Consider the following 14,509-nt stretch of genomic DNA (forward strand, 5'->3'; position numbering starts at 1 on the left):
AAAAGTGCAGTTTTGAGCTGTTGGTGGCAGTAGAGGGTTTGAGATCAAGAACACCAGCAAAGTTCACTGTCATCTCTGTCTGCCAAATATCCATCTGAAAGGTTTAATGGGCTGCCACAGACTCCCAGCCATAAACAATAGGAGCCTCCTCCACATCTTTAGTGACTGTCCCCGAAAAATAATGAAAAGCCACTAGGGAGGAAAAGACAATTCCTTATAACGGCAAAGTTTCATAAACATAAAAACTCAAAAAGTAACATCTAGCTGGGTTTAAACAAATGGCTTCTATAGAATCAAATTATGTATCACTTTCTACCTCAGGCTAAACCACACCTAGATACCTGAGGAAACTGCTGACAACTATAAAGTGTAAAATATGCAAACGCCTAACAGCATGTAAAACAGATTCATTTAATTAAATCTTTACATAACTAGTGCTACTGCATAACTAGTCATTTTAATTGCCGTTTCAACAAGTAAAAACGTATTTGTGAGAAAATGTTTTATGAAATTGTTAAACTTTGAGTCATAATTTTAAGAAATAAAGTTGCAATTACAATAAGTTGCACTAAAAGATACATATAGTTGTAAGTTGCAAGTATGAGAAAAAAAGTTGCAAATGTGAAAAATCGCAATTGTGAGGCCACAACTATGCTATATAAGGAAGGAATTTATCCTGAATAATCATTAACACTTTATTTATGCAAATAAATCATTTCAAGGTTCAGGAAAACAGCAAAAAATAAGTACATTCGTTAAAGTAGCACATGGTTTTGTTTGCCAGCATGTCATGTTCGTTTAATTAGGGATGAGGTTGGCACATGAGCAAGACCAAGCTCTGTTTTTGAGATGGGCACAGATGCTGGATCATTTGACCCATGGCTGTGCATAAATATTTTTTGAACATTGTTCACAATATGCTGTATGCAAACGGTCTCAAACTGCAGCCTTTGAGGGAGGGGGAAGTGTACAGAACCAATATATTTTCTTGCAGGTACTGAAGATTGACAGTTTAAAAGATCCAACTAAGAGATCCCATCCTTTTAAAAAAAGTAAAAAGTAGTGACGCCTCTTCAGGTGAGGGACTACAAAAGTGTTAACACAGCAGAGTCCACTTCAAATCCAAATCAGTGACAATTTCACCATTCCTGAAGGTGAAACATCACTAGAGTCCACCAATGTGCCTCGAAAGAAAACCCTTCAGCCACACAGATAAATGTACAATATTCACAGTATTTACACGGTGTGGTCCATCCAAAAATGGCCAGTGAGGTGTTCCATTGGTTTGTCTTTCATTTGTTCTCGAGGAGAGTCTTTATATCTTTAATGCCATGTTCTGATGCAACAGCGATCACGTGGTCTAAAGCGTTGAGTCGTCCCAGAAGCCTAATCACATCCTTTATTTGTTCCCTATGTAGAGAAACAAGAACTGTTTTAATAAAAAAAATTGAGAGATAATGCTTACATTGCAGAGCAATTCAAATAACTATTATTGATATAACTAATATTGATAAAATACACACAACCAACGTTAATGAATGATATGTTAATTTGATTTTTTTTATATATATTTATTTGCCTCATTAAAATCAGTATGTCCAAAGAACAGTGGGCAGATCCCCTTGGCCTAGAAAACAACCAGACTCCCACTGAAGGCCCCCATCATCATACTTTTATACTATGTTAATATCCCGTTAGATCTTTGTGTGGCATCTACAGAGATGTTGATTTAACATAAGAAACCGCTTTACCTCACGGTCCTCTTCTCCACGTCTGATCCAGTCACGCCGCTGCGGTACAGACTGCTGGCCAGGTGTTTCAAAAATCTGCAGAAGTTCTCGAGCTGAGGAAGAGTCTGCTGTCCTTTCAGACTGCTGAACCACTGCACAGGAAAACACTCCACCACCTGAAGGAAGGTTAGGGTTAATAGAGGGTTAGAATGACTTCATCTGTAAACACCGTTTATATGAATATTAATTCCCCCCAAAAAAAGGTCATACTCTGCGGCATTTCTCCACATGTTCCTCGCTGGCGTCTGTGGTCTGCAGGGCTGAGAGAATGTAGCGGTTTAGTGTGCTGTCCACGGCGAGCTCCTTCAGCGCGGACAGAGACAGGATCCCATCCCATATTAAGATATTCCCAAGTAACTGAACACAAGAGAGAGATTCAGCAGGGAATAAGCTTGAACAATGGTAACTAGAAATATAGATGAACTGATTTAGACAACAGCAGAAAGTCTTCAGAATATTTAAGCATGGCTAGACTTGCCTTTACACAAGACCAAAACTGCCTCTGGGAAAAGAGGTAAGGACCAGAGTTCTTGTTCTCCATGACACTGTAAGAGGAGAAAACAAAACATTATCAGCATCACACTGGTTAACAATATATTCAATACAAACAGAAACTAGAATATGCATACAAAGAGCAGCATATACAAACAGTGACAACATGACTGATTCAGCCTTCACACTCACTTTTTTGGAAACAGAGGCAGGAAAATGTCATCATCGAGAGTCCGTCGAATTCGCATGACTATGGTCCGTAGAAGCTCCTGAAAGATATTAGATTTTTGTTTCTCAATGACAATCAGATGCAACTAATAATTGAAACCTGTAAAGCCTGACATATGAAAGTAGTTTGAGCCTTTAGACAATATTTATTTTAAATCCTTAAAAAATGGTTTACATATGCGATGCATCAGACTTTTATGGCTCACGTAGTATGATATAGGAGAATATGTAGCTCATGTAGAAAAAAAAAAACAATTTGGTGTGGTTGCCGATATTTATAAAGGCCAATAAGAAAGATGAAATTCTGCTTGAAATATATATCAGTGATATCTTTATAACAGTATATCAGACTACACAAAATGCATATAAATATCTGTCGTCACTCTAGATAACCCAATACGATGATATATAAATAGTTTTCGTTTTGGGGCAAAACATAATGTAATGCAATACAATACAATGATTGATAAAAAAATTTGCCTCAAAAGGCTCACATTTGAACATGATTTAACTGCCATTAGAATTTTAAATGTTGAGAAGATATGAATATGAGTAGGGGTGGATATGTATGCATACATTGTATATGTACACATGGGAATGTCATTGTTTTATATATCTTTTATGTATATTGTCATGTTGTGCAGGTGTCCTTGTGTGTGGTGTATAGTGAAGCCAAAGTGTCCAGGCACTAAACTTAACTATTTTTCTAAAAACAAATAAGTTGCTTCAGGCCAGTAAGTGTTCATCCTGAAATAATACTAACAATATAAAAGTTATTCTAATGTTTAGAGTATTAAACCCATCAGATTTCACAGTAAAAAGACACATGTACCATAACCTGAAGAGGAAAGATTTTAGAATTATACAAAAGGGCCTTTAACTGGCTAAAAATGATAACCGAGTTGTGGTACAGATGACAAAAAGCACGTAGTTGATTGTGTACAACAGGTTTTACAGCAAAGTTTTGATCATGTTGATAATTTACAGGCCCCATAATTTTGCCTATCAAATATGATATGGTAGGCTTTAATGAAAATGAGAAGCAAAAATAAAAGCTGTGGTTTTAATGCGTTACTGTCTCATCTCTTCACTGACTTGTGTGTTGCGGTTGTCGCCGTGCAGCACAGTGGGATAATCTTTGATCAGCCTCTGCATGAAAGCCACCAGTCTGGACGTCTGACTGCTGGAGAGCGGATCCCACACCTGATCCGTCAGCACTAAAAGAGTGATTTAGGCTTGAGATGCTGTTCTGAGTTTAGAGTAAGAACTGAACTTTTACAAAGATGGGAAATGGACAGACTAACCTGCTAGTTTAGGAAGAAGCACTCTTTCTACAATCGCAGGAAGCAGGCTGTTATCTATCTCTTCCTCTTTCTTTAGAGTGCTCTGCTCCTCACAGCCATAAAAGAGCAAAGACTCAAACCACAGCATGTACTCAAAGTTGGGACACTCCACCTGCATAGATACAAACAGCATCATTTTGTCAATTAAAGACTAAAATGTTCATGCGATGCAAAGATGATCACACAAATGTGGAAATGACATGCTCTCTGTACCTCAAATGGAGACCATGAGGTGAGCTGCAGTCGTATAAGGGGGTTAAAGAGTTTGGGCAGGCACAGTCCGATGTAGGCGTCTCTGTAGCATGTAAAATACAGCTTTCTCCAGGTCTCGAAGTGAGTCTTTATGTTGTCCAGAGAGTGGAAATCCTCCACCACGTCCTCAAAAACCTTCTTTGACTCAATTAAAATGCGATCTGGAAATCAAAAAGATGAAAAGGTTCATTGGAAAAAGATTGAAACGTAATCAGCAAATCTTGTATTGGTGTGTGTGTTAGGTTGGTCACCTCTCTCTAGGTTGTAGCTGGTGATGTCAGTGGACGTCTCTTCGTCATCACTAGACAGCCCCTCCTTATGCTCGGCTCTCTTGCCGTTCTGCTCTCGAGCTTGTCTCCGACGGGTTCTGTTAGGATGTGTCGAAACAGACAATTATTAAAACTGAAATACATTACAGAAAGTCTGTCTAAAGTAGATCTGGGTATTGATAAAGCGGCAACCTCCCTGTCTCTCTCTTGAAACCAACACAGAAGTGAATTAAACGGCAATTCGTCGACTGGCCGCTTGAGGCTGGCTGCAGAAGGGAGTCAAATCTGTATCTCCCCCATGTTAAAATGCCCAACTTTACAACAGAAAAAAACATGTTTACAGCCTGGTTCTCTCTGTGGCTTTGGTCTATACAGCTAATTTTGCCCTTCATAACAACTGTGAGGGGGGTGCATTTTTTTATAACTCACCCGTTTAGTTGATTAATATTTAAAGTTCTGCTAAATTAAGGGTGTGTCCACTTTTGAGTGACAGGTGGATTCCCGCTGATGTAAATGCTAGCCGGTTAGCCGTCACTTCACCTCAGCAAATTCCAGCTGCTGAATTTGCCATCTCTGCCGTGTTTGTGCTTTTTTTTCGGGATTATTTCATATAACGTTTATTTAATACACCCATTACCTCGCCCACGGCTTTGGATTCCGGCGTTGTCGTCGAGTATCGTTCGAGAGAACAACCAGCGCTGTATTCCAGTTGTTCTCCTCTGTGAACATGCACTAATAGATGTCTGACAATTTCGTTGCTTTTTGGAGTTTTCAGATTTAAAAGCGTCTATAGATATAAAGGCTACACTTGTTCTGCGGTGCCGTTGCTCTGGAACAGATTATAACATGCTTATGTACCGTCAGATGAAATCCTGCAGGTGTCTGTGTTTCTCCGTCCATGCAATAAATGCACATCCTTAAGTGGGCGCGTATTTCTAGCGCATTTAACGTTATTTGAACTTCATAGGTAATATATCCATGTTTTGACCCATTTGAGATGCGGCCAAAATCAGAATTTAAAATAGACTGAATAATAAAGCTCTCTACGAACTTGACGAGCGATGCCGCGCTGACGGACCATAGACTGTAATAAAAAAAGTGACTGACATGCACATAATCACGGTCACACACACACACACTCTCAGAGTAATATTGTAAAGTTACTGCATAATACATTTTCAACTAGCAGAATAGCTGTACAGAATCACGATACACAGTCTCACTTGTAGCTATGTCTTTTAACTATTATAATATTTCGAAGGGCTTTTAATTGGCATTCTGATTTTAATCATCCACTGTCAGTGTCACTTTAGCGCGAGCCCCTGTGCAGTCGCAGACTTGGTACTGTGAGTAGCATATAGCATTAGCTGCCAAGCCTGAGCTAACCATGGGGCTAACTCCATAACGTCGTGCTAGGTGGGCGTGGTTTCAGATAGCCCGGCTCCTCAGCTCCGCCTCTTTGCCCATATTCTGTTATCCGGGAGTGACGAGCGGTGACGCGAGGCCAAGATGGCGACGGCCGGCTCCGCCCACTTTAGGCTTCAAAAATGCTCTTCAGAAACCTACGGGTGACGTCACGGACACTACGTCCATATTTTTTTACAGTCTATGGTATTGATACAGATTTTCTGATGCAATTTATTACAGATTCACTATGTCCTGATGCGATTTGATAATTCATTATTTATTTGGAAATATTTCAGTTACAGTGTAAAAAAAGGCCCACTTCTGCTATCTGCCTGACTGACAATGTGACTAACACTCACTTTTGCACTTTCCAAACATTTTTGGTCATTACAGGTTACAATTCAAAGCTAAAGACAATGATACTGATGAGATTAGAACATTTTACTCATTTGGAATGAGTAAGAAATAAAAAAAGAAAAGAAAAAGAAAGGTATAATAAAAATAAATAACAATAACAAAAACAAAACAAAAATAATGCATTATTTTAGTTTAGGTTGTAGGCATTTGTTTAGTTTAGAGGGTATATTTCACACACTAATAGTCAAGGGTCTACATATATAGCTTTTTTCTTTTGCATACCGTCTGGCTTCTCTTTCAGCTATCCTCCTCTGCTTGGCAAGCTCCTGATAGGCTGTGCGATCTCGACCGAATGAGTCCAGGTTAGGGGCCATAACAGCCTTACCTGAAACAGAAAGAACAGACATTAACCCTCAGTAAAGCTGAACTCACCAGCCCTGTTACAAGCTATACTGACAGATCTAATAGTCATTACCTTCAGATTATTTTATTTAATGCCATGTCAGCATTCAAAGCTATTTTCTAGTCATTACCTACTCATTAATATATCGTACTAGATGTTCATGCATTATTCCACAAACGTCAGGAAAAATGTCATTTTAATTTCATGCACAGTGGTTTTTCCTTTTTCTGATGTCATCAGAACTGATTTCCAACTACAAGATCATTATACACCTGCTTAATTTCACTGGGCTGAGAAGGAAACTCTCCTCCAATCACTTACCTGCTCAGCATCTAAACAATGTATCAGTGTAAACACTGATAAATAAGAAGCCAGTAAGCTTTCACCATCCGAAAGCCACATAAACTTTCATTTGTCTTAATCTCTCTCACACACACACACACACAGACACACGCAGTGTGTGTATTATTCTGATGTGCAATTAATCATAACTGTATAACAAAAATGGAAAGGAAAAAAAAAACAATGAGGCCATTCAAATAAAAACCTTCAAGATGGACTGACTTGAAAGGCTGGAAAACTCCGACGATTCATCTTTAATATCATCCTGTCTTCTCTGGACGAGACGGGACGCCCGCTGCCGGAGTAACTGGTGCATGGCGACCTCTAGGTCCAGAATAGCAGGCACCTGAAAGATACGATGATTTTTGTGACAGCTGAACCAAAGACAAGGGGCCGGAGACCGAGACGAGGGGCTTAGTGTGCTCTGCTGTGCCATGAGAGAGAAAGCAGCCAAATTAAATAACTCTAGACACAAAGCCCTTTAAAGCTGGATCAAACTGGCTTCCCCTAGTGTTAATGCTTCATGGTGTTAACCTTACTATGTTGTATGAAACTTCTGTGAAAGCCATTGTAGGTTGTTTTTGACAAACAGCTCTTTTTCATTTAATGCAGCTGGTTAACAACACAATTGAAGCATAATTGTTCAGAAGTAAGTACAAAATCAAAGACGGTTGCACAGTCAGGAGTTTAATAGAGTGCAACGGTGCCTGTTCACTTTTTCAGCTGCCTTGGTTCCGATAGTATTTTTTCCATTCATTTTTCCCATAGGGATATTTAAAAAGTCCTTAAGAGTTAAAAGCCATGAGCCAAACCAACCAGCTTCGAGGTGAATCACAACATTACAAACATTGATTAGCAAAAAAGTACTTGAAAATAGTACAAAAAGACAAGATACATAACTGCATACTTAATGGATTTAATGTGGAGAAAGAACTATTGATATCAAAAATGCTGAATAAATGAAAAACTAAAGATGCTGATTGTGTATATAGAAACATTATATTTTACATTAATTGGAAAATATGAATATATAAATATTATGCAGTTTGAAAGTGCATGGAGATGATTGCATCAATTATCATATGCAGTGTTTCATGGGAACGGACGGGCGCTAAAAACAGCTTTTTTGCTTGGTGCAATTTTTTGATTGGTGCAATTTTTTGATTGGTGGAGATGTCTCTACTGAATCATGGTAATGTAGTTTTTCACCAAGAATTCCACTGTCAAACATGATTTTAAAAAAATAAGAATTTGAAATAATGCTTTATGGCTGTAATGGCTTCAACAAAAGCATGTGTCATCAATTAACAACATCATAGCTCTAAGCTCACAGTATTTTAAAAGTTATTTCAAAATCAATTCCCCTAGGGTGAAAACGAATGGGATTTTTACTTTTGGTACCCGAATGTTGCACTCTATAGTTTTCATATACATGTACCACAAATGAATGTCAATATTAACAACTCCTTGGGACAAGCTAACCTTAAGATAATGCAATCATTAAGCTATCATCAGGCATTCAAATGAGAGCTTAATGCTACAGATGCATGATGATTAATGCATTTTGCCTTTAAAGGGCAGTATAGTCCACTGGTGGTGTAATAGAGATTTGGGCTTTTTATGAATTTTTATATTTTTTTTAAATGGTTCAACAACACCGTAAACAAGCTACTTAGCTACCTAACGAATTGGAAGTCTCACACACACAAAAAAGGAAGTTTGAACTATTACTTTCTAAATAACATGAAAATGTATTAGATAAATCATGATAAAGGCATTTTTTCAACTAATAACACTTTTGGTGCTATGTTAGTTCCCAATGCATCATTATAGGCACCATGATTTGTCTATAGTGCCTCTTTATAGCTGAAAGAAATGAGAGAAACCAAAAGAATCTCTTGCTGCATCAGCTAAGGGAAAAATATGGAAGATTAGAAAATAATCCATGATCTGATGGAAAATATGACCTCGTGGACTGCTGAAAATTAGTTTAACAAACATCATAGACACGAACTATGTGATTATATATACACATTACAAGTAACTGGTGTTATTTTTTACTACTAATGGTAGTATAAAACAAATACGGTAATTTTAGTTTAGATAAATAAGTTTAAAGTCTAATTAACTACACAAAATTCTGACACAGGCAACATCCAATAAACTTTGAAATCATTCCAAAAGAAATGCAGTAGCAAGGTCTGAGAAAAAAAAGAAAAAAAAACAACAACTGAAAAACAAGTCAGTAAAACAAACGGCAGCAACATAAAAACAAATGCATTCATTCTTACCTTTTCACTGAAACACTCAAGCAAGTCTCCAACATACCCTCGCATTTCTTGCAAGAATCTATATTTGTCTGCGGCCTCCTGTGAGGAGCCCTCTAGGAGCTGGATGGTCTTTTTGGAGGCCTCCAGCTCCTCCTGGATCTGCTCAAAGCGCCGGGCATTGGAATTGTGCCCCTGGCGCATGAAGCTCAGCCTGGTGCACAGGGGAGTCAAAGAGAGGTTTGCTATTAGTGATGTATGGGGACATCGCCAGGGTCGCACATGTCCTGATGAAGGCGGTTAGGTCTAAACAATGCAATCGAGTCAGTAAAAGCTGCAGATTTTAAGCATCTGCAAATACTCCATCCGGAGGAAGAAATATTATACTTCTGCAGAAACAGGGATACCCAGAATTAACCAGGAACAACGTGTGAGGAGATGTGCGCCTTGTGTGTATCCTCACTATGCTGGAAGTCCAAAGTGCAAGCTTTCATCTTCAATGTCTGAATAGGGCAATTTTATGGGACGTGCATGACAATTATCAGGGCATTCAAAACTATAAAGTGTTGGTTTATTTAAACTCCTAGGAAATACCAACTGGGCAGATTTGAACTGGCAATTTGAGGGGTTACAGTGACCGCCGATGAGAAGGCAGTTCAGACCGTACCTGTCTTTGAGACGTTTCTTTACCAGATCTGTGGTTATAGGGGTCAGGTCACAAGAGGGAATGGGATAAGGAACTGAGGGCTCTGCTTTCAAAGTCTTGCTGTTGTCAGCTCCAACTGTGATGGTGGAGTAGCTAAACGGCATGGCGTAGGACGCTCCATATGACTGTGCATCATAACTGCCTTGGTAATACATGGTTGTATCCTCGGATTGGGGGGCTTGGACCTAAAATGTCAAAACAAGATGAGACAAAAGGATTGGTGTCAGGATTAAATATTTAGATTTCAAAGTGCAAATTATAGTAGACTGTAGGAATGTCAACAGAACTGGTATCATTCAACAGTTTAGGACCAGAATTTTTTAATTAAGAGATGCGCTGACTGCAATTTTCTTGTCCAATTCCGATTTTTAAGTGTGACCTGCTGATACCGATTTTTGCAGATTTCTATTTTCTTTCTAAGAACTATAATTGACAGCATATACAAACAAAAATCTACTTATCCTTAGTGCAAAGTTTTATTTTCAGAAAAAAAAAAGAAAAAAAAAAAAGGGAAAAAGTCAGCAATAAAATAAGACCAAATTGCAAACAACAGCACAAATAAATGCAATAGAATAAAGAGACAAATTAAATTAACATGGTGGCTTTAAGTTTTTCAGATGGGTCTAACAGGTTATTATTCAGATAAGAAACACTACCGAAATTAAAGTAATCAAATGTAAAATAAAAGGATGGTCTTCCCTGTAAAAATTAAATACAGATTAATGCTTACAATTAAAGTTATAAAACGTATTCAGTCAAAAGCAGAGAGCAATTTTCTTTATCTTTTGTTCTTGGATTAACATGACAGACAACAGCAGAAATATTAGACTGCTGTCCCTTTAAGAGCTTATACACGGATCCAATATACTCTTACACAGCATGCCTCATCTTTCTCAACTACTTGTGTTCCAAAACTGACTGTTTACCTGAATACTCGCCAAGATGGGCATTTTTTGTGTATTTTGTGTGTATTTGACCTTTTAAGTGATGCCGCTAAAGTAATTTAAAGCACAGCTGACGTCAAACGGACCGGCTCGGAATCGAAAAGACGTGAGACCGACCCGTTGGTCACCGATCCGGGCCAATCATGCGGAAAACCGTCCGATTCCAGTCCCTGGCCGGCCGATCGGTGCATCTCTATTTTTAATGCGGTCATGGATAGCGTCGGAGGATTATTTGTTTGTTTGGAGAATTTGACAGCAGATTATTTTGTAAACGAGGCACAGTGTAATGGAGTTTGCAAAGAAACTTTTGTTGAAAGATGAAGCAGTCAGCGGTATTGGGTCTGACAGGAGCTACAATCATTACAGTGGCCCTTAAAAAATAGATAATTTCTGATAAAGGGTCAAAATTAAGGTTTTTGCTTCAAATTAGTGTTGTGATTCACCTTGTATCTGGTTGGTTTGGTTTGGTTCATGGCGTATAACTCTTAAAGATTTACAACATTTTTTTTTAAAATTAAATTAATGAATAAAAAAAAAACTTCCGGAACCAAGGACTCTGAAAAAGTGGACGGGCACTGTTCCATTCCATAAAACACTTTCATATATGCTAGTTATGATCCTCTGACTCACCTGCGGGATGCTAATGCCCTTCCTGATCTGCTCCTGCTCCCAACGATTCACTTCCTCATCCTGGCCATTATCTAGAGCTTCATCATCACTGCCTTCAATACCTGAATCACAACACAGACACATCCAAAACAAATACTAAGGTCAGATTATGGTTAAGTGCACATCTTTACCAGGATCTGGTTTCTCACACAGTTCCTATTTATAGTTATTCTAGTTCATCTTTTTTGTGTGACTTTTACTTAGTGACATGACATTTATTACAAGGACATTCCCTCTGGAGAACAGGTGAATGGGGGTTCCTGTAATTCTACATAAACAAGTTTCAGATTACTAGAGCTCTGAACTGCGCCCACATGCATAAACTGACCGATCTCCTCCGCTATTTTCTGCCTCTGAGTCTTTATCTTGACTCCACTGAAGTTGATTCTCTTCTCATCTTCATCGTCGTCACTGCCGCCGTTCTCATCTTCGTGAACAAGGCGCTTGTTCGTCGCTTCATTCTCGATCAACGGAGCCTCACCCCCGAGCTCTCGAGCCATCTGCCTACGTTTTCGAGCCGCATGAATGAAGGCCGCGTCGGGGATCTCACCTGTTGAGACGCATGACTCTTATTATTGGTTTAAACACAATGATTAATCACCTTCATGTGTATGTTTAACAAAAAAGAGCATAAACGAACTAAAAGCAACTTGTCTGCCATGTAAAAAAAGTGGATTTGATCACATACGTTGTTTAACAACATTCAATGTTTAACCACAATACACATCAGCAGGTTACAGCCTTGTATGACCGTTCTTGAAGTGTTTAATAAGCAAAAACAGCCTAATCATGCTGACGTTGGTCCTGTGACTTGCTCTACAGGTCCAGGTGTCATGGAAACTCTCACCTGGTCTAAGCGAGCTGAGGGCAGACAGAGTTTGGCTAAAGGCTCCACCCGCAGACCTTTGCTCGCCCTCCTCTTCCTGTTCCTCATTGCTGTCCACCTCCATTTCTTCTTCCCCCTGTTCACTGTTGCCTCTGCTGCCCACTAAGGGCTCCTCTTTAATTGACAGATTATAAGCAGGTCCACCTGGAACGAACAAAGCAGTGAGCCAGCCAGAATACAAACTTATGTAACTAGTTAGATGGACTAGTGCCAAGATTACTGAGGGTTTGTAATACTTTTGAAGGCTAAATCACCACATAAAAATAATAACTCTAGAACAAAGGGCGTCAAACTCAGAGCCGATGCCAGGACAAACAAACTGGTGTGGAGCCATACATAATTCTTCAGGTATAAGCAATTGATCCGATTGTACGCATCAAAGGATAGCGTTTTAGGGGTGGAGGGGGGACAAATTCAGACTGAGGGGGCAAAAATCTGATCTGAGGGGGGAAATGACTCCTTTTGCCCCCTTGTTGCCCTGGGGTCACTACATTATCTTGCAATAATCCAAAAATTAGTAGTGATTTTTTCTTATGTGTATATACCATTACAACTTAGAGAGGAGGAAGCAAAGTATTTTCTTAAATGTATAAAATTTGATGTTTTAAAGACAAAAAGCTGTCCCCTGATTCTGCTTTATAGAAATGCATGCTATTACGAACAGATAAAAAAAGAAAGAAAGATAGATGTTTAGTACCAATCCGTGTGCTTTGCTCTGGTATGGGAGTGGTGGTCTTTTCCAGATCATCCTTGTATTCTTTCTTCAGCTGCTTGACGATTTTCTTGCTGTGGTAGGATTTCTTCACACGGAACACATCAGAGTCATCTAATAGTGAGAGATATATAGCGAATCTATAAAATTCATACACTAAAAGATTGAGTACATAAATGCATAGTAGAGGTGCAAAGTGTATAGTATCAAAGAATTTAGATTGCATGTAATTTGGGACACAACCTCACATTTTCTAATCAATAAATGTACTGTCCTTATTTTTATAAGTACTGGATAAGGATTTTTTTTAAAGCATTTCATTTCAGACTGATTCAATAATGAATCATGTAAACCGATTTGTGAACCGGTTCGACCGATTCATTGAAAAGAACCGACTCAATAGATATTTCCACCATTGTCATGGAATTCTGATTCTTATCACGGTGTCATATGGTCTTAAGCCAATCATTGAGTATAACGTTATTCCAATATGTGCAGAGTCCTAATTGATCGCTATTACTAGTTAATATAATATGCAAAATAGCTCTCGTTTTCGGTTAGTGACTGTCACTTTAAAAACGCGAACTGTTATATAATTTAAATAGACTACAATTAGATGATGAACTGCACAGCAAAAACTCTACACGAACAATATGTGAAACATTACATTGTTTTTATGTAGATTTATTTACGTTAACGTTACACGTGTCAAATGGCAGCTAATAAGCACCTTCATCGTCGTGGAAGCTCAGCAGACTCGCTTTAGGCTCCTCTCGGTTCTCCTTCTTTTTCTTCTTAAGGTCTTTGTTGACCTTAACAGCACCGGGCTGAAACCCGTTTCCGTGGTTGTTGAGCATGTTTGCTCCAGGAGCGGGACCAGTGCTGGACTCAATCGGGTTCGCCGACTCTTCAGCCCCGGGCCCGCCGGACTGCTGGACCTCCTCTTTCTCCTCATCGTCCGATTCATTCCTCCGCCTGAAATTGCACCTCTTAGCTTTCTTAAACATGGTTATGTAGTGTGCAACGCCTCTATGAGAGTATATACAGACTGTTTTTTAGATTTTTGCAGGGCGCCAAGGATGATAACAAATCCACCATTTTGCTTTTGCGGAAACGTTTAAGTACCTCTGTGAATGTTAGATTTGCAGAGCGGCAGCGGGACCTCGCTGCTGCCATCTAGAGGAGAGGTGCCATGTTTTTTTGTTTAGGATAAATATTTGCATCTCCTTTTCTGTCTATCTAATCGTTTTTTTAACACCCACCCAGATTAGTCACACGCTCATACGACATGTGCTATTATCCATAAGGAGCAAAGTTGCTTGGTATAATCATGAATGGAGTTGTTTGTCTCTCTATCTTTCAGTGAAGACTTCTTTGTGATATCCAATTTTATGTTTTTTTCCCCAACCATAATAGCAACCTGGGGCAACCTGTCACTCACA

The 14,509-nt window shown here is 38.9% G+C and overlaps 1 protein-coding gene across 1 annotated transcript; it reads right to left on the reverse strand.

Annotated features, from left to right (window-relative positions):
• Nucleotides 1-398: 398 nt before the first annotated feature.
• Nucleotides 399-14,201, reverse strand: paxbp1 (PAX3 and PAX7 binding protein 1). The gene is made up of 18 exons (XM_079599656.1): nucleotides 13,798-14,201; nucleotides 13,053-13,181; nucleotides 12,317-12,499; nucleotides 11,798-12,019; nucleotides 11,431-11,531; nucleotides 9,818-10,041; nucleotides 9,175-9,364; nucleotides 7,106-7,229; nucleotides 6,421-6,523; nucleotides 4,357-4,472; nucleotides 4,067-4,266; nucleotides 3,815-3,965; nucleotides 3,606-3,727; nucleotides 2,475-2,551; nucleotides 2,269-2,335; nucleotides 2,001-2,147; nucleotides 1,752-1,906; nucleotides 399-1,410 (listed from the first exon to the last, which is right to left on the reverse strand). Exons 1-18 carry the CDS (start codon nucleotides 14,072-14,074, stop codon nucleotides 1,293-1,295), a joined length of 2,706 nt encoding a protein of 901 aa, XP_079455782.1. The 5' UTR covers nucleotides 14,075-14,201; the 3' UTR covers nucleotides 399-1,292.
• Between the last annotated feature and the right edge of the window lie 308 nt (nucleotides 14,202-14,509).

The sequence above is a fragment of the Phoxinus phoxinus genome (assembly GCF_949152265.1).
Source record: "Phoxinus phoxinus genome assembly, chromosome: 23".
Taxonomy (NCBI): domain Eukaryota; kingdom Metazoa; phylum Chordata; class Actinopteri; order Cypriniformes; family Leuciscidae; genus Phoxinus; species Phoxinus phoxinus.

Bases quoted from the DNA above. Each gene is read 5' to 3' on its own strand.
- paxbp1 (XM_079599656.1), bottom strand. From the start codon at position 14,074: ATGTTTAAGAAAGCTAAGAGGTGCAATTTCAGGCGGAGGAATGAATCG. The intron at 10,042-11,430 runs GTGAGTCAGAGG...TTGACATTTTAG, and splicing joins AGGGCATTAGCATCCCGCAG to GTCCAAGCCCCCCAATCCGA. The intron at 2,336-2,474 runs GTGAGTGTGAAG...CTCCTCTTACAG, and splicing joins CTGCCTCTGTTTCCAAAAAA to TGTCATGGAGAACAAGAACT.